This window comes from Microtus ochrogaster, chromosome 15 (assembly GCF_000317375.1).
Source record: "Microtus ochrogaster isolate Prairie Vole_2 chromosome 15, MicOch1.0, whole genome shotgun sequence".
NCBI classification, from domain to species: Eukaryota; Metazoa; Chordata; class Mammalia; order Rodentia; family Cricetidae; genus Microtus; species Microtus ochrogaster.
In genome coordinates, this window is record NC_022017.1 from 7,166,767 (window position 1) to 7,185,222 (window position 18,456).

General features: G+C 48.9%; 1 protein-coding gene across 1 annotated transcript in view; it reads left to right on the forward strand.

The window, feature by feature from the left end:
- The first annotated feature begins 5,087 nt into the window (after positions 1-5,087).
- Endou (endonuclease, poly(U) specific) overlaps positions 5,088-18,456 on the forward strand; it is a 25,092-nt gene continuing 11,723 nt past the window's right edge. The window contains exons 1-6 of the mRNA XM_005353992.2: positions 5,088-5,303; positions 10,236-10,358; positions 14,425-14,487; positions 14,944-15,081; positions 15,519-15,690; positions 16,072-16,271. Coding sequence (XP_005354049.1) covers positions 5,249-5,303; positions 10,236-10,358; positions 14,425-14,487; positions 14,944-15,081; positions 15,519-15,690; positions 16,072-16,271 — 751 coding nt within the window. The 5' untranslated portion in view covers positions 5,088-5,248. The remainder of the gene's footprint in view (positions 5,304-10,235; positions 10,359-14,424; positions 14,488-14,943; positions 15,082-15,518; positions 15,691-16,071; positions 16,272-18,456) is intronic.

An 18,456-nucleotide genomic window follows, 5' to 3' on the forward strand; every position in this document is an offset into this window, starting at 1 on the left:
CGGGAAGATCAGGAAAGCTGCGCAGGGTTGGACAAGGTGGCGAAAGGCAGCGAAGAGCTGGGTTACAGAGGTGTTTCAGCTTCGGGACCAGTGTCCTCGCACTGTGCCCCAGTGGCCCAAACCAGAGCTTCAGATACGATTTCCCAGTGTCCTCCGTCTCTCAGATGCCAGCTGGCTCACTTTATAGCTGCTATGCTGTCACGTCTGGCACAGTGACACTTTATTCTTACCATCTGCGAGGAGCATGAATGAATAAATGAATGAACGAATGAATGAATCCATGAGAGAAGCGAGATTCCTCATAACCTGACTCCCTAGCACAATAATCAGGGTCATTTTACCAGAGTGAGTCTTCATGTGTGGGTCAGGAACTGCTCCTGCCAGTCCTGTGTACCGTCACCATCCTTAAGAAGCCAGAGCAGGTCTACTGTGCCAACACACCTGGGGCAAGAAGCTGGTAAGGTGCCTCCTGCCAGCACCTGGCTCCTGGTCAGCCTAGGGCACGTCTGTTTCTCTCTTTGTCTCACCTTTGCTCACAGCCCTGCTGGCTCCTGGAGGCTCCTTATCTCTGTCTGCCAGGCCCATCCACGTCTTTGTGTGTTGCTGAGCCTAGGTGCTTTCCAAAGTGGGTGGAGCCTGCAATAGTAATTTTACTTCATCATCACTTTTGAGGAGCAGAAAAAAAAACATTGGCACAGTTGCCTACCATTCTGCAAGTGTCTCAGGTACGCAAGTCATTACTCTGGAACCCAAAAGAATACGAAGCTATGCCATAAATTTAGAAGCCGATAGAATCCTGGGTTCTTTCTATCCCTGAGTTGACCGCTCCTTGAAGTCGTAGTGCCAAAACTAATGCCCTGGTGGTGTGTTGGTTTGATGCTGCTCCAGCAAAGCGCTGGACAATGGATATATTTATAAAGAAAAGAAGTGGAAATTTTTTTTGCTGTAATTTTTGGTTTTGCTATGAATCGTTTAACAAACATTCATCTTGATACGTATATTTTCTTGCCTCACCCTCCAGAGTACTGGGATTTTAGGCATGCTATGGAGGCTAGACGTGCAAGATGGAGTGGTTCCATTGTTTCAGTCTTTGGGGAGGACCCGGTGGCATATGGCATCATAAGGAAGTGCTTGTAGGAACCAGATACCTGTGCTCTAGCCGAGGAGAGAAGGCCGCGCTTGCCTTCTGCATCACAGCCCCCTAGGGAGAATAATTGTGGGGGTCCTCTGGGAACTCCCTAGTCCCTTCTGCTGACAGCTGACATCATCCCAGTGACCTCCCATGCTCTACCTCTCAAAGGCCCCCCACCTCCCCATCAACACACCTGGAAGAAACCTCCAAACCACAAGCCCTCGAGAGACACATCACAACCCAGCCATCGCGGGGGAGGGAGGCAGTGTGTGTGTGGGTGCTTGAGAGTTTAGATCCCACCCACAGTTTCCATTGGTCATAAATACATATGCCAGGAAGCTCTCACCTGGCATATATAACCCAGCACTTGGGAGATGGGAGATCAGGTATTCAAGGTCACCTTTGACTTCATAGTGAGTTCAAGGTCAGCCTGGGCTACAAGAGACTCTGTGTCAAAAACAAAGACACAAATGTACACACAGTAGCAAAAAACCCCAGTTCTTTCTTTTATAAAAAATCCAACCTCAGCATGGATCCCTGGACCCCACTTCCACCTAATCCCTTCCAGGACAAACTTTGTCGAATTCATGGCACAGGACAATCCTCTGTGCTGCCTCTGTTTTACCAGGGTCTTCCCTCAAGTCCTTAGTGACAAGGGTCAAGGTGGAAGGTGGCCCAGCCCCCTCTTGCATTCTTATGTTAATTCCTGACACATATTGAGCATTCTCTAATACAACCTCCAAGGAGACACGGGATTCCCACCTGAAGGACTTCCAGAGATGAGCTACAGAAACAGCTGGGTGGGTAAAGGGTTAAGTGGTACTGCAGAGGTTAACTGGTACCTGGAAGAGGGGACTAGGGTGTGTCAAAGGCACGGGATGGTATCTGGGACAGAGTCTGTGGCGGGAGGGTTCCTGGAGACTGGAGGATGAGTGGTAGATGGATAGCCAGTGAGCAGAGGGCGTTTTAGGCAGAGGTCAGTCATGGGTGTGGTTGGTTGAACTGCATGCACAGCCCAGGACTCTGAGATGTGTGTGCCCAGGCAATAAGCCTGCTGCGGAAAGTAAGGCTGCCCCCAAACTTCAAAGGGAAAAGTGGGAAGCCAAGTGTGCTGTGTAACATTTAAGCTGCTGTAGGAGAGAAACCACATGTGCCCAGTTGTGAGCCATGGCGAGACCAGATGTGGATGGCTGTGCTGGGCGTTCCTCTAGGGTCAGGGCACTCCTCGGGCTGCAGCTTAGACAGCCAGCATCTTTAGGTATTTGGATCCTTTTGGAAGCTGAATCTGGAGTGTCCTTAAAAATGTAATCCAGATATCCTGGAGCTGGGCCAGCTGAAAGTTCTTCCAGGCTCTGCTCCCTGTTGACATTATTTGGTCTTGGTTTCACAAGACCAACATGGTGGAGTAGGCGGGCCTAGGTGCATGTATCTCATTTATATTCCTGGAGCCAGTCTCTCTCAGCTCTCTGATCCTGGTGGGCTGTGGCTCCCAGTGGTAGCTCAATGACGAGGGAACTACTCCTGAGATCCTGTGTCCTCTGTACCAGCAGAAATCAATAATTTCAGGAAGGCCCGAGACCATGGACTGGGGGGATGGCTTGCTGTGGAAACATGAGAACCTTAGTTCAGATCCCCAGAATGCATGTAAAGGCCAAGCATAGTACCTGAGTTTGCAGTTCCAGAACTCCTCTGAGGATATTGGGAGGTGGTGCAGACGGGAAATCCCTGGAAGCTCATGGACTGGTCATCTTGGCGAACACAGTGGGAAACTATAGAGATCTTGTCTTAGACAAGAACCAACTCCCAAGTTGTCCTCTGCCTACTCATGTGTACTGTGGCATGCATGTGCTAGCATTCATACATAAAAACATACACAGAAAGAGAAACAGAGTCAGAGAGAGACAGAGATAGATGATAGATAGATAGATAGATAGATGGATGGATGGATGGATAGATAGATAGATAGATAGATAGATAGATAGATAGATAGATAGATAGATAGATATAGATAGATGGATGGATGGATCAATGGATGATACAAAATTTTCTAAGGCCTAAACCCAGTTACAGCATAGCTCTTAGCATAAAATGGCGGCTCAATAAATACATGGGGCTGGAGAGATGGCTCTGTGGTTAAGAGCACTGACTGCTCTTCCAGAGAACAGAGGGTCAATTCCCAGCACCCACATGGCAGCTCACAACTGTTTGTAACTCCAGTTCCAGGGGACCCAACATTCATAGCAAACCACCAATGCATATAAGATAAAAATAAATATAAAATAAAAAAATCACTTGGCAGAACACCCACTTCCCACATCCCTACAACTGGCTGACCCCTGGCGCTGGTCCTAGCAGACTCAGCCTCTTTCTCCTCTTCCACATCACCACAAAGGCCACAGTCCGCCACCTCCGACTTCAGCATCTCTGTCTGCCCCCTTTTCCCATCACCCTTCATTGTGCGTCTTCCTGCGCTCCTTCCCTACTTGGATCCCAGTCTTCTGAAGTTTCCATGAGAGCTCCCTGGAAAGAACTCGTCAAGATGGAAGCCTACATTAACATCAATTTGAAGGAGAGCCAAAAACACTGGGGTTCATGTCTAGATGGGCCAGCAGATAAAATGTTGGAGACACGTTCTGCTTTTACTGCGTGCTTGTATATGATTAGTTAGGGTTTCCATTGCTATGATAAAACACCACAACCAAAAGCAACTTGAAGAGGGAAGGGTTTATTTCATTTAAAATTATCAGGTTTCATCTTTGAGGGAAGTCAGAACAGAAACTTAAGTAGGAACCTGCAGGTAGGAACTGAAGCAGAAGCCATGGAGGAACACTGCTCACTGGCTTGCTCTCCATGACTTTTTCTGTCTGTTTCCTTCCTTGCTTCTTTCCTTTCTTCCTTCCTTCCTTCCTTCCTTCCTTCCTTCCTTCCTTCCTTCCTTCCTTCCTTCCTTCTTTCTTTTCTTTTCTCTTCTCTTCTTTTCTTTTCTTTTCTTTTCTTTTCTTTTCTTTTCTTTCAAGACAGGGTTTCTCTGTAGCTTTAGAGCCTGACCTGGAACTTGCTCTATAGACCAGGCTGGCCTTGAACTTATAGAGATTCACCTGTCTCTGCCTCCTGAGTGCTGGGATTAAAGGCATGAGCTACCACCACCCAGCTTCAGCTGGCTTTCTTATACAACCTAGGACCACTTTCCCAAGTGTGGCACTGCCCACAGTGGGCAGGACCCTCCCACCTCAAACATCAGCCAAGAAAATTGCTCTACAGACTCACCTACAGGCCAATCCTAGGATGACATTTTCTTAATTAAGATTCCTTCTTCCCAGGTGACCTCAGCTTGTGTCAAGTTGACATAAAAACTAGCCAGCACCGAATCTAAATTCCTCCACTAGTCGTGAATGGGTTGATGAATGCTCCCTTAGGGACTTGATATCCCACCCCCAATATTCCTTATCGATTTTTATCTCTACCAGCACATCTTAGGTCATAAAAGTCCTAAGGGTTGGGAATGAGATCTGTGAGAGGAGGTGAGCTGTCCAAAGAGGATGTGCCCCAACCTTGCAGGGGTGAAGGCATTCAAGTGTAAGTTCAACAAGCACTTGGCATCATGGAAGGGGTTTCTACATGTATGTGAAATGAAACTATGTGACCGCAGTAGTCCCTTGAATCCCAGCTTGGGTCTAGACTTACAGTTCCAGGCGGGCCAGGTCTGTGATTGCGGGTAGGTGGGTATAGGTCACCTGAAGATGAGCACATCAGTGTCCCTAACTTGAGTGAAGAACCAGCCAAACTAGGCTCATCTTGCTGCGTCTGCTAGTGTGGCCTATTTTCTAGCTACAGATAGCCAGCATTACCTGTTTTAAACATCTGACGTGACCTGTCTGCTTAGTCACCTTCTCTCTGGCTTCAAACAGCTGTGGGGCCCCACCTCCTTTCCACCTCCCGTCCATCTGCGATCCATTCCCTCCCCTTTTCCTTCCTGGAAGGATCTAGACACACCAGATCCACAAGTCCCCGTGTCTTTAAAAGGATCTGCCTGGGGACTAAGGCTCATCTGAGGACTGTGACATTCACCTTGATTGTGGTGGGAAATCCAGCGGTCAGTCTGCCGCAGCTGGCATCATGAAGGCCTGCGTCTCCCTGATAGTGGCCATGCTCTGTGGTTTGGCCTGGGCTGGTAAGTCATACTCTGGTGGGCATGGGAGTCGGATGGATAGAGTGCCTGGGCACTTGGCAGAGGTTAAATGCTGTCCTAACTCGTTGGGCCACTTTGACCTGTCCTGGGTTGAGGTTCTGGGATCTGTGTCTCTGAAGTCGGCTGGTGATGTGGAGGAACTGCAGAGCTGAAGCCTTCGGGGACCACCTCTACCATCACTGGGATGACCAGACTTTATACTTGGCCCAGGTTTTATTTTCCCATGGCCACTGCATGGTGTAAAAGGGAAGGAGGTTGCTGAGTTGGGGTTGCCTGGTTGTCTAGGGTCACTTCCTCCTCTACCGCCTGGTGATAGGTGAGCCTTAGAAGATGGGTGGTCTCGGGAGGAAACTTGAGTCCCTGACTCAGCAGTGAGGCCTGTCCCACTTGGGACTACACAAATGATTAGAGGAATAGGGTCCCCCCCTCCCCCGTTAGGGGAGCTAAATAGTAAAGAGAAGGGATGTGCCCTGCACGCGCAGGTAGTGCGGGGAAAGGAGGCAGGCGCTGGAAAAGGAAAGGAGCGCTTTCCTGTTCCGTAACTGTGCAAAGAGCTGTTGCTGCTGTGTTAATTAGTGATTAGTGGGTGGTAAGGAGGAGGGCAAGGGAGGGGGCTGAGCTGAGGGGTGTGGGCAGCATCCTCCTCTGCCCCAGGAGAGTCAGAGTTCCTGCAGTTCCACCCTCCCAGGGTGTTCCTGCCGCAGACTATCTACAGGATCAGAGCAGGAGGCCCGAGCAAGCTTGCTAGCAAGGGCTCAGCCCCTTGGAACTTGTCAGGGTTTTAGCATGAATATTTCCAGGAGGAGCTGACTTTTGGTGTCATTTCCCATCTGGGTGTGCACAGGAGGACCCTAAATGTGATTCCTAAACAGAAAGGCCATGGATGAGAAAAGCTGTTCCCATGACATTGCAGGCTCCTCTTTGAGGATTCTGCTCTGCCTGGGTCCTGGGGCCAGTGAGGGAGAGAAGGAGAGGGAAGGGTAGGTGGGCACGGGACCTTACCTCAGGTCTGGTCATTGTAGGGGTGAAGGAGGGCGTGTGGGACTCACCAGTGTGGAAGGGTGATCAGGAGAAGATGGCACAGGAGACATCTGGTCCTTGCAGGAGGTCCCTGAGGGCATGGCGTTAGTGGTTTCAGAGGTGTAGGTAGCTCTGGACTGCCTTGGGTGAAAACAATGGTTAGCCTCTGCTGTAGACAGATGGGAAGAGAGGGTACAGTGGAGAGACACCAGAAGGTAGGGGCGAGTCTCTGCTCCTGTGTTGTTTTAACCAAAATCTCAATTGTTTGTTTTTATCAATAAAGACCTGGGAGCCAGTTCAGTGTAAGAAGTCTTGTTTGAGATGAAATAGAAGAAAACGGAAGGCTTCTGGCATATTGGTGGAGGAGGAAGGTCAGCCGGTGGTTTATCTGCTTCTACGAGCTAGCAGGCTTTCACTCCATCATCTGACTGCCGAGTCTTTATTGATAAAAATTGAATGATTGAAATTTTGTTAAAAAACAACACTCCTGTTAGTTCTGTCCTAGCATCCAGCATTTTCAGACTTAGGTGCCCAAGTATGAGCCACACCAGGAATGATGGGGGCACAGGCCATGGCCTATCAGTCAGATGCCTTCCAAGGCCTTGGCTGTTTCAAGTGAACAGATCAGGAAGCTGGTCTTGGAGATGAAGGTTTTTGGCTCACTAGGTTTCCATGGAGATAACATCTGGGCTTCCCTGAGAGAAAATGTGTGAGGATGTTTCAGTTGTCGAAGGGCCTGAGGGCTGACATACAGGGATCCTGTATCCATCCAGGCTTGGTGCTAAGCTTTTTAATGGTCAGTGGGGAAAGAGTATGAAGGTTGTATCAGGCTTATGGTCTTTGAAGATGCAGAGAAACCTAGCTTTTTACAGGGGAAGGAATCAGAATTCCAAATGAGGAGTGGTAGGGAAATCTGAGGCTGAGAGACGAGGTAAAATGAATTAAGGCAGAGAAGAAGGAGAGATTGGGCAGAGAAGCAAGGGGCAGAGGCTGCTGGAGTAGTGATACAGGCCCTAGCTTGGTGAGCAAGACTTATATACAAAGACTTTTTGTTAAAGGGTGGGGATCCGGAGTCAGAACGAGGAGTCATCTAGTGTCCCCAGGACAGCACAGTGAGGTTCCTGTAGGAAAAACACAATGCCAGCCACCCCCATGTCCCAAGGTTACCCTGAAGCAAAAGACACTCACAGAGGAATGTGAGACCTGGTGGCATCGAGTTCTTACTGGGGACAAAGCTCTGAAGCAGATGACAAATCCACACAGCAGGGGCCAGGGGGAGTGCTCTCCTGAGCTCCACAGCCAACTATTCTCTCTCTCTCTCTCTCTCTCTCTCTCTCTCTCTCTCTCTCTCTCTCTCAGCTCCTGCCAGCCCTACAACAGTGAATTTCATCCTTGGACTCTGTCTCAGTGGCCCCATTAAGAGCAAGGCCCCCACTCACTTACTTTCTCTCCCTCTGGACTCTGGGTGTTCTGCCAGGCTGGTGGGGCAAGCAGCTTCCTCCTGAGCTAAACACTTTTTCTCAAGACCTTAGCATTTAGGTGCCAAGTGAGATGACTTAAGATTCATGAAGGGTTCCCTGTGTGCTCAGATGGAAAAGTGGCCTTGGGCTTGGCCTTCTTTAGGACAATCTACTGGACTAATACCCTGCCTTCTTGGATGTGTTAGAGGCCCTGCACACAATAGGCAATGGCCTCTGGACCTGGTTTAACCTTGACCTGACACCTCTCTGCTGTAAATAGACTCCTAGTGACAATGACATCAGCTGGTAAAACATCCCAGAAGCACACCTGCTAACAGCCCAGCTCCTCACAGCATGGCCCAGCTGAACTGGGGGAGGGAGTCAGGCAAGTCGTTTGTGGGCAGGTTCCCTAACCAGGGATGATTGCTGAAACCAGTCTGGATATTTGCGGTCTCCGGTATGGACATGGAATGTGGCCATTGTTTATTTATATAACAAAGACTGAAGTGGTTCTACTCTGTGTCATACGCCACAGGAAGCGCTTTGCCAAGCTCAACTCATTTACTTCTTATGTACATTCTATGAGATAAACTCTGATTTTTTCTCAGTTTTACAGATAAGCAAACAGAGGCATAGAAAGTGAAATAACTTGCCCAAGATCACACAGCTGGGAAGCATCATGGCTGGGATTCCAACTCAGGCGGCTGGGTACCAGAGTCCAGCATCGCTCTGCTATGTACCCCTCATTAGGGGTGATGTAATCACAACCCCAGATCTAACCTGAGACAAAACTCAGATTATTTCTCCCTTTCTAGAGCTGGTACATGCTCAGCCCTAAATCAAGTTTAATCTTACTCCATTCCCTACCCAATAACAATATAAAACTGTTTATCGATCAACTTAGTGCAAGCTCCTCCTCAATGTACCTCTAAGTTCAAGGCCAATAGCAGCCCTGGTCTAAGTTAGGGTTATATTTTCTCATTTGCCCTATCCAGATGCTCATGGCAATTCTGACTCTTTGGTTGTTTTTTCGAGACAAGGTTTCCTGACTGTCCTGGAACTCACTCTGTAGACCAAGCTGGCGTCAAACTCACAGATCTGCTTGTCTCTACCTCCCCAGTGCTGGAATTAAAGGCATGTGCCACCACTGCCTGGCTTCTTGTGGCTGGTTTTTTTTTTTTTTTGAGACAAAATTTGATGTTGCTTCTGCTGACTTTGAACTTGTTTTTCTACCAAAGCTGGCCTTGAACACCTGATCCTCCTGCTTCTACCTCACAAATCTTGGCATTACAAACTTGCCTGGCTTCTGACTCTGGCCCTGACTTCTGTGTAGTCCTCAGCCTGACTCTGAAACCCAGAGTTCCTGATACCCAGGCCTCAGAAGCCTCCGTGAAAATACCCCTAAGTCAAGTGTGAGAAGACTCCTCTGCTACCCCTACCCTGCACTCTTAGCTGTCGTGGGCGTGGTGGGGCCTGGTTTCTCTTTCATAGAAGCAGTGTGTTTGTATTATTCTTTGCAAAAGTTCTGGCCATTGCCAGGCGTGGTAGCACACTCCTTTAATTCCAGCACTTGGGAGGCAGAGGCAGGATCTCTGAGTTTGAAGACAGCCTAGTCTACAGAGCAAGTTCCAGGACAGCCAGAGCTACAGAGAGAAATCCTGCCTCAGAAAACAAACAAAACAAAACAAAAGTTCTGGTCATATGCCCCTTGTGACCAAAAGCTTGCTTCTGTAAACGGTTTGTCTGGAGCAAGGGATGTGGTCTGTGGTTGCATAACAGAATCCTGTCCCAAAGCCCAATTCTCACCCACATTGGCCTCATTCCCCACCCAAGCACAGAATGCATTCCAGAGGCTGGAAGAAGCAGAGAGTGACACGGAGAAACAGGGTGCAGAGAGAGGCTGAAGGAGAACAAATAGAAACAGGGCAGGAGCAGAGGGAGGGGTGGCTCAGGAGTGGCAGGAGGCAACACCGTAGCAGTGGCGACTCTCCCTCAGCCACGGGACAGGCCCACGAAGCTTGTCTTGCTCACTGACCTCTTTCTTCAGCCTGCTGGAAGTTTAAAATCTAAGAAATTTTCACTCCTGAATGAAGCTTTCTTTGGGCAATCTGGAGGCTCCGGCTACGTCTCCTGCGGCTGGAAAGTGACTGTGGACTCCAGTCAGGCTCTCCCTGTTGAGTCTGTGACAATCTTACTTCTCACACACTGCTTCTTTGTTTGTTTCTGTCACTGGTCCCTCTAACAGGCACCTGAGACTGAGCCCCTGGTTGGTGCTCTGAGCCTCGGTCATGCCGGGCAGCTAGGAGGTTGTAAACATGGTTGTCCTGTAGGCAGTGATGCCCTTCCTTGTTCCTCCCCGAGCCCTTCTGCAGAGACAATTTAGGGAAAGCATTGGATCCCTGAGGCGCTGACCTGGTGATCTTGACTGTCGTAGGAAACCTGGAGTCATGTGCGTCTCGCTGTAACGAGAAATTTAACCGGGATGCAGACTGCCAGTGTGATCGTCAGTGTCCCCAACATGATGATTGCTGTGACGACTATGGACATCTGTGCACCGGTGAGGCAGCGTGTGGGGTGAAGGGTTGGGACACATGGCAGATCAGCCTGTGTGCAAGTCTGGGCTAGTGTCCAGAAGTCCAGAGCAAGGCTGGAAACTGAGGCGAGGATTCCAGGGCAAAGGAGCAGAGTGTGAAGGTCAGGCATGAGGGTCAGAGGTCGGCTCATCACTAGTCTCGGGTTTTCTAGGAAGTTCCTAAATTAAAGTAGGGCACCTGGAAGATCTGAGGGAACAATCAGGATTAATAATATCTTGGGGTGGGGGAGGCTGGAGAGATGACTCAGAGGTTGAGCATCGGCTGCTCTTCCAGAGGTCCTGAGTTCAATTCCCAGTAATCACATGGTGGCTCACAACCATCTATATGAGATCCAGTGCCCTCTTCTGGCCTGCAGGCATACATGCAGGCAGAACATCATATACATAATAAATAATAAATAAATAAATAAATAAATAAATCTCTTATAAAAACAAATAAATAAAAACCAAAAAACAGAGTCTTGAAAGTTTAAGCCATAAGACAATACTTTAGTATATATGATATTGTTCACTATCAGTCTCACTGGAAAGCACATGCTTAAGTGGTAGGCAGCACTCATAGTCAACATGAGGAAGACTGTTTGGCCTCTGTGGCTGTCAAAGCACAGACCACTCTTCTCCAGGGAGTGAACCGAGCAACCACTGCTTTAGACTGTGCTTCCCATGTGGGACATGGTGGTGCACACTTTTATTCCTAGCACTCTAGGAGACAGAGGCAGGTGGATCTCTGTGAGTTGGAGGCCAGCTTGGTATACATAGTGAGTTCCAGGACAGCCAGGGCTACATAATGAGACCCTGTCTCAAAATAGCAACAAAACAAAACAAAAAACAAAGGCATGCCTGGAAGCATGGGTAAGTCCATGAAAGTCCAAAATAAAGGGATATGAAATATTTATTGGGGGACATTCACAAATAACAACAAGGTAGGCCGGGTGGTGGTGGCGCACGCCTTTAATCCCAGCACTTGGGAGGCAGAGGCAGGCGGATCTCTGTGAGTTCGAGACCAGCTTGGTCTACAAGACCTAGTTCCAGGACAGGATCCAAAACCACAGAGAAACCCTGTCTCGAAAAAAACCAAAAAAAAAAAAAAATAACAACAAGGTAGTGAGCACTGGAGCCACTGTGGTCCTCTGCCCTGAGGGGCAGCTGGAAGCTGCAATCGGATATCTGATCACCACACAAGAGAGTGAGACCTTTCCTCTCCCTCATAAGAGATCATGTCCATACATAGAAGCCACTGAGGCTGGTACCCAAAAACTGTTGGCAGAAAGAAATTCCCACAACAAATGCCCATCCCCAAAGGGTCATTTAAAGGCATTCCTCCCTCTGTACTAGGATCGAATCACAGGTCTCAGATATATGAGGCAGGTACCCACCCACTGAATTGTATTCTCAGCTCATTTTCTACTTTTTATTCTGAGACAGGATAAGAAGTGTCCAAGGTAAGCTTTGAACTCACTATGTAGCACAAGTTGACCTTGAACTTGTGATCCTCCTACTTCAGTCTGCTAAGTAGCTAGGATTACAGACCCTTATGCTCAGGCCCAGTTAAGGGAATACTTCTTGACAAATCATTTTTATTTATTTTTGTTTGTGTGCATGCGTGTGTGTGCACGCGCTAGGGAGGCCTGAAGAAGGCCTCGGGTCCCCTGGAGCAGGAGTCATGGCAGCTGAGAGTCACCTGACGCATGTGCTGGGAAAATCTAACTTCCCCTGGAAGTGTAATTGCTCTTCACTGTTGAGCCATCTCTCCAGACCTTGAAAAACCACTCTTTAATAGACTCCTTGTTTAGTTCATTGTTTTGCAAGTAAGAAGAGTAAGGAAGGGCCGAGAAGGAGCCAGCACCGTAAATTAATGTGGACCTATTAAATTAAATTAATGTGGATTTATTAAGGAAAAGCGAGAAAGGAAATAGAAAGTGGGAGGGGTTCCAAGGATCAAGGATACTGCCAGGCTGCCCTATTGGTGAAGTTCTATGAGACTTAGGGTGGGAACTAACTTAGAACTGAGGTCGTTTTTTATTAAGACTGGTAATTCTGAGCACATGGCAGGGCTGGCTAGCCAGCGAGAAGTTCACATACCTTATGTATGGCTCTTCGGCTCCACAGGAAAGGTAATCCTGTGTTAATGGTCCAGTCAAAGGAATCATGATCCACAATGGGCCCTGCCCTCATCTTCGGGAGCTAGTGCCTGTCTCAAGGGTTGCACATTTCCCATGATTCCCTTCTGCCCACCACTTCTGCAGCTTACCTGTTCTCTTGTTGCTGCCTGCTGCTGCTGTGGTTGTTGCTGCTGTGGTGGTGGCAGCTGCTGTGGCTGCTGTGGCTGCTGCGGTGCTGTGGTGGCAGCTGCTGCGGCTGCTGCAGCTGCTGCTGCGGTGCTGCAGTGGTGGCGGCTGCTGCAGATTGCTTCTTTTTCCAGTCCAGTTGCTGCCTCTTTAATTTGGGTTCAGCTCAGCCCAGTCTCCTGAAAGCGGAAAAGAAAATGCTCAGGAGAGACATTTTGTTGGGTTTAATCACAAGAACAGGATGGGCAACTGTCTGTCCCCAGCTCCCAAAACCTGATGTTGTAGCTAGAGGAGAAGAGGTGTCCAGGCACAGCAAACTGCCCACGCCGCGAAGCTCGGTGTTTATTCCAGTCACGGCTTTGTCCTTTTGAGATTCTTACAATCCCTCCTTCCTCTGCTTGGGACTCCTTTATCCCCGAGAGCCTATGCCTATGTGACATAGCTATATAAAACAGGTATGCATATTAAACGTTTACTGTTATAGCCACATGCGGTGGTGCATGCCTGTAACCCTTAACACTTGGGAAGTAGAAACAGAAGGCCTAGTAGTTCAAGACCTCAGCTACATAGTGAGTTCAGAGCCCGCCTGGGCTACCTGAGGGCCTGTTTCACACAACATTAAAACAAACAAACAAAGGACATTGTAATTCACAACATACTGCAGTCCTGCCCCAGAGCAGACCTGTGTGATTGGCGGCTTTGGGTGGATTTGCGTGTTGTATGTTCAGAGCCAAAGATGCAGAGAGGTCACATGACACATGATTGGATCCTGCCAGAAACATCTCAGATTTATTATGTTTGATTTGGGGGTTTAATTTTCAGCCATTTCCAGTTCAGAAACATTTTACTGTTGGCAAATTCTTCATGACACATTCAGTTATACGACCCCCTACAAGGCTGGGACCCGCAGTTAAGCTAGTGAGGCCTGCAGGGGAAATGCTCGGCCTCTAGCTTGGGTGGCGATTGTGGCAGAGTCAGCTAGAGTTCACAGACGCTGGCGATTACACCAAGTTGTGATGTAAACTCTTTGAAATGGTCGTGCCTGGGACTGTGGCTTCAGGATCTGGAGTAAGCAGCTGCCACCACCAAGTAGTTTCTGTCACACACTGGAGCTGGCACATGGCTAGAATGGCTAGCTGTTTAACCCGAGCATCTGAGATAGCAAGAGAGTCCAAGAGCTGGCAGTTAGGGAGTCAAACTGCCCATCCCCCGCTGGCTTACAGGAAAACATCCGAAGGAGTGCTTACAGTAAGAACTAGAAGAACATATTCTACCATTAACTGATTCTAAACAGATTTTAGCAGTGCTTCAACAATACTTAACACCTGCCCAGCCCACCCCCAGGGAGTCGTGGGTCCCTCCCCTCCCCAGCTCTCTTAATAGGAACAGGATGTTCTGAACCGACAGCCTTGTCATTTGGAGAATGCTGAAATGCTCTATTCATATGTGGTAACTTGAATTGGTTTGCAGTCCTGGCGGGACTCGACCTCCTCTTCCTCTGCTTTTTATGGACTTTGCTTTTTAGTCCTTCTGAGCACAGTGGGCCCCAAATGCCAAAATGGGAGGACCTTTGTCACCTGGGAGAAATAGTTTTGTTTTCCCTAAGTTTTCAGTAATCTGACCTTGGAAATACCACACATTTCCAGTCCTGAGCCTTCAATGTGAGGGGTTTGTCCATACAACGATTGCTGTGAGGCTGGAAATCCCGGGATGGTTGGTGATATTCTTTTCCTACGTTACAGCTGAAGAAGACCCGCCTGAGCCAAAGGCATTCCTGGATCCAGAAGATGAAATCCCAGTCAGCCGTAAGCATGAACTCCAGATAGTACACGGGGTGACAAAGGGAGAGGGTGTCACAACAGAGGCAAGGACCCAGGCCCAAGCCAGAAGAATGAGGCTGCATCTGACCAGAGGAGACCCTGGTGTGATCCAAGCAGCCAAGTGGGAGGATGACCAGGAAAACGTCTGAGGCTTGGGGAGGGAAGTAGAAGAGGTTTTATTTTTAGGGTGGGAAGATTATAAAAACAACAGGCCAGAGAGTAGAGTCCTGCATCAGAAAGCAAAGGACTTCCTAACTGCAGGGTGTGCAAGCGATTAGTCCCCTGCCCCCAGGAGACCTTTAGCAAGGAGCCCAGCTATGGGTGTGGGTAGAAGAGTTGGTCCTTAGGCTCCTAGCACACCCTCCGGAGGTTGCCAGGGACACACACACACACACACACACACACACACACACACACACACCCTCTTCTCTGTCCTCTTAGACCTCTATGCTGCACCAAACTCCTGCCAGGGCCGCTGCCGGGAAGCCTACGACAAGCACCAGCCTTGCCACTGCAATGACCGATGCCAAGAGTTTGGGAACTGCTGTGAAGATTTTTACAGCCTGTGCAGTAGCCATGGTCAGTCTGCTCTGGCAGCATAGCCCTCCACACACGGGAACTCTCTAGAGTTCTCCCCGGGTGGCCCTTGGACCCAGGATGTCAGGAGCATCTGAGAATCCTTAGGCAAAGCAACCAGCCCTAGGCCTGTGCCCCAGACCAACTGTTCAGAACCTGTAGACTGGGTTCACCACTCTGATTAAATCTTCCAGAGGATTCCGATGCCTGTCTCTGTTTGAAACCTGATGTGGGCTTCCTGTGCGCACCTTGACAATGATACGTGCTGACTTTAATGGTCTGTTACTATCTTGCCCTCTAACTGCAGAGTATTGGGTGGTGTTCCCCTCACTAGAGCAAGCTTCCTTCCAGTAGGGGCCAAAAAGGGGATGTTATTGGTCTTCGGACAGTGCCCTGCCTTCCTCCAGCTCTCAGACCACCCCTCTCCCAATTCCTCTTAGAGGGCTTCTCCCACCGCAGTGATGCTGTAACCAACGAGGACCTTCAGAGTGTCTCTGAGACCATCTACAGGGTAGACACCAATAAAGCCCACAAGGAAGACATTGTCCTCAACAGTCAAAACCGTGTCTCCCCATCAGAGACAGGGAACCAAGTGGACCGCTGTCCGGAGCCGTGAGTGCCCCTCACCCCTCACAACCTTCACTCTGTCTGTCCTCCGCCCTCACTTTCAGATCTTGCTCCACAAGTCAAGCAAGCTCAAAGGAGAGGGGGACAATTTTAATTTCCAGAAACAAAGAAATCACCTTGAGGGTAGGAGGGTGGATAGCCAAAAGGTTTCTGTGGCTGGCCAGGCTAAGATAATGCTGATCTTATAATCAGTGAGGTAGAAGACAGACCTCAGAGTTGCCTTTCAAAAGCCCCTCACGTTTCCTTTGCTCCTGAACCCTGAATCCATCCATCTCTCTGTGCTGCCCCTGGCCTGTGTGCAAAATTCTGGGAGAGTGTCTACAGCATGTTCAGGCCTCCTAATGGGTCTACATCCACTTACCACAGGCTTTTCACTTACGTCAACGAGCAGCTGTTCACCAAGCCTACCTACGCAGCTTTCATCAATCTCCTCAACAATTACCAGCGGGCCACCGGCCATGGGGAGCACTTCGGTGCCCAAGAGCTGGAGGAGCAGGCTCTCTTCCTCAGGGAGGTCATGAAGACAGCTGTCATGAAGGAGCTCTATGGTTTTCTCCATCACCAGAGTGAGTGAGCCACGAAGCTGTGGGATGAGGTGTGACTCTAGGAGAGCCAGACACTGCTGAGGTCTCTGGTGGCAGCTGCAGTGGCGGCTGCAGTGGCAGTGGTGGTGACGGCCGTGGTGGCGGTGGCGGTGGTGGTGTGAGAGGGGGTAATAAAACAAAGAGACACTGCATGGAGGCCAGTATCAGCCTGACGGCATCAGAGACAAGGCTAGAAAGACTAGAGACTGGGTACCCTAGCAGGAGCTGGAAGACCTTCTGGCTGGCTTAGATCACCCATCTTTAGACTGAACATCAGTTATCTTGTGAGTTTCCTACCTTCTGAAGGGAATGAGCTCCCCACCCCAACTCTACCCATACTCTGGGCACTTTTCAGGCCCCTCATAGATTCCAGAGTCACGTCAGAAGCCCTACATTTGGGTAAGCGGAGTTCTCCATACCTCCTTCTCCTGGATGGCAATGGAGAATCAGCAAAGGCTGATTAGGAAGTGGTCTGGCTGGACCACCTCCAGAAACAGATACATGCAAATCAGGCCAAAAAAGGTTTTGGCTTCGGGACTTCTTGGCTCTGGTTCTGTTTGTTAGTATCCTCCAAATTCCTTTTCTGAACTCTGGCAAGCTGGACCGTCTCAGAGGCGGATCCGGACAGGTCTCCTTTGCTGTCCCTGGGGATCATGCCCAGGCAGACCTGCTGCTTTTGGCCTGCAACCTTAGACAACAGCAGAGTAACTTAGGAATTCTTGTTAGAGGTGAAACACGGGAGGGGTTCTTTAAGTTCGTACAATCCTGTGATGCCCCCTGGTGTCTGCTCTGTGGTAAACACAGGAGAGACAGAGGCATGCTAATGCTCTGTCAGGCTTCCTAACGCTGTGACCCTTGAATACAGTTCCTCACATAGTGATGACCCCTAATCATAGAATTATTTTCCTTGCTACTTCATAACCATTATTTTGCTACTGTTATGAATCGTAATGTAAATATTTTTGGAGAAAGAGGTTTGCCAAAGGGGTCGCAAACAGGTTGAGAACCACTGAACCAAACCCAGAGATTTTTTTTTTTTATTTATTTTTTTTCTTTTCAGTAAGAGAATCAGAAGTCTAGCCAGGCTGGAAAACCTAAGTCAGCAAGGAGCCAGAAACAGCCTTCCAGTGCTCAGAACAGACTTCCCAGCACTCACCCCAGCTCCCGCATTCCACATCCCACTAGCCGGCTACATTTACAAAGGCGCCAACGGCTCATGCCACATCTCTTCAGCCTTTGAGAGACCAGAGTATAGCCCAGAATAGCTCAGCCAGCCAGACTTGGTTCTGTTACCACTGGTGCAATTCTGGTGTTATAATTTAAGGGCATCTCCCAAATTTCACATACTAAAAATGTAATCTCTAGTGCCATATGTTAATGCTATCTAGAGGTGAGAACTTTGGGAGGTGACTCCAACTGTGGATCCGTGGGTCACTGAGAGTACTCTATTAGAGAAGCTGACTCTCTGTAGTATGCTTGCTTTGCCTGGCCTGTCTCCCATACCAGGACTTGTTTGATTTCCTAGACTCCAGAATGCGAGGCAGCTAAACTTCTATTAATTCTAAACTGTGCAGTTGCAGGGATTTGGTTTTAGCAACGTGAGGCAAGCTAAACACCTGCACAGTGCTGTTGTAACCTCTCCTGGTCTTATCTGTGCCTTAAGGTCTTTGAAGGTTGATGCTTGCAAAACATCAAAAGGGGACACCCAACAAGTACTAATAAGGCTAACTATTTGGTCTGTGAAACCATTCTGTTCATGTCTACTCGGTCTTGTTTTCCAACAGTGTTTTAAGTCCTTGAAAGGAGAGAATATTCCTGGTATCTGTTTTGGATCCTCCACACAATTATGGAAGTCCCTGATTTAAAACTTCAGCTCTGACTTTTCCCTTGGGGCCCAGTGGCCTTTTCAACAGCTCCACTTGGCTATCTGTTATTTACATAACACAGTATAGAGAGAACTCACTGTTCCTCCTATTCCTCAGACCTGCTCCTCTCTAGGCCTCATCTCCTGATCATCACCACAGTTCCTCCAGTTCTCGTGCATAAAGCCCAGGAGTTAGGGTTGTGTGCGAGTGTGAGTGTGCCTGTGTGTATATGTGTGTCTCTGTGAGTGTGTCTGTGTGTGTCTCTGTGTGTGTGTGTATGTGTCTCCGTAAGTGTGTCTGTG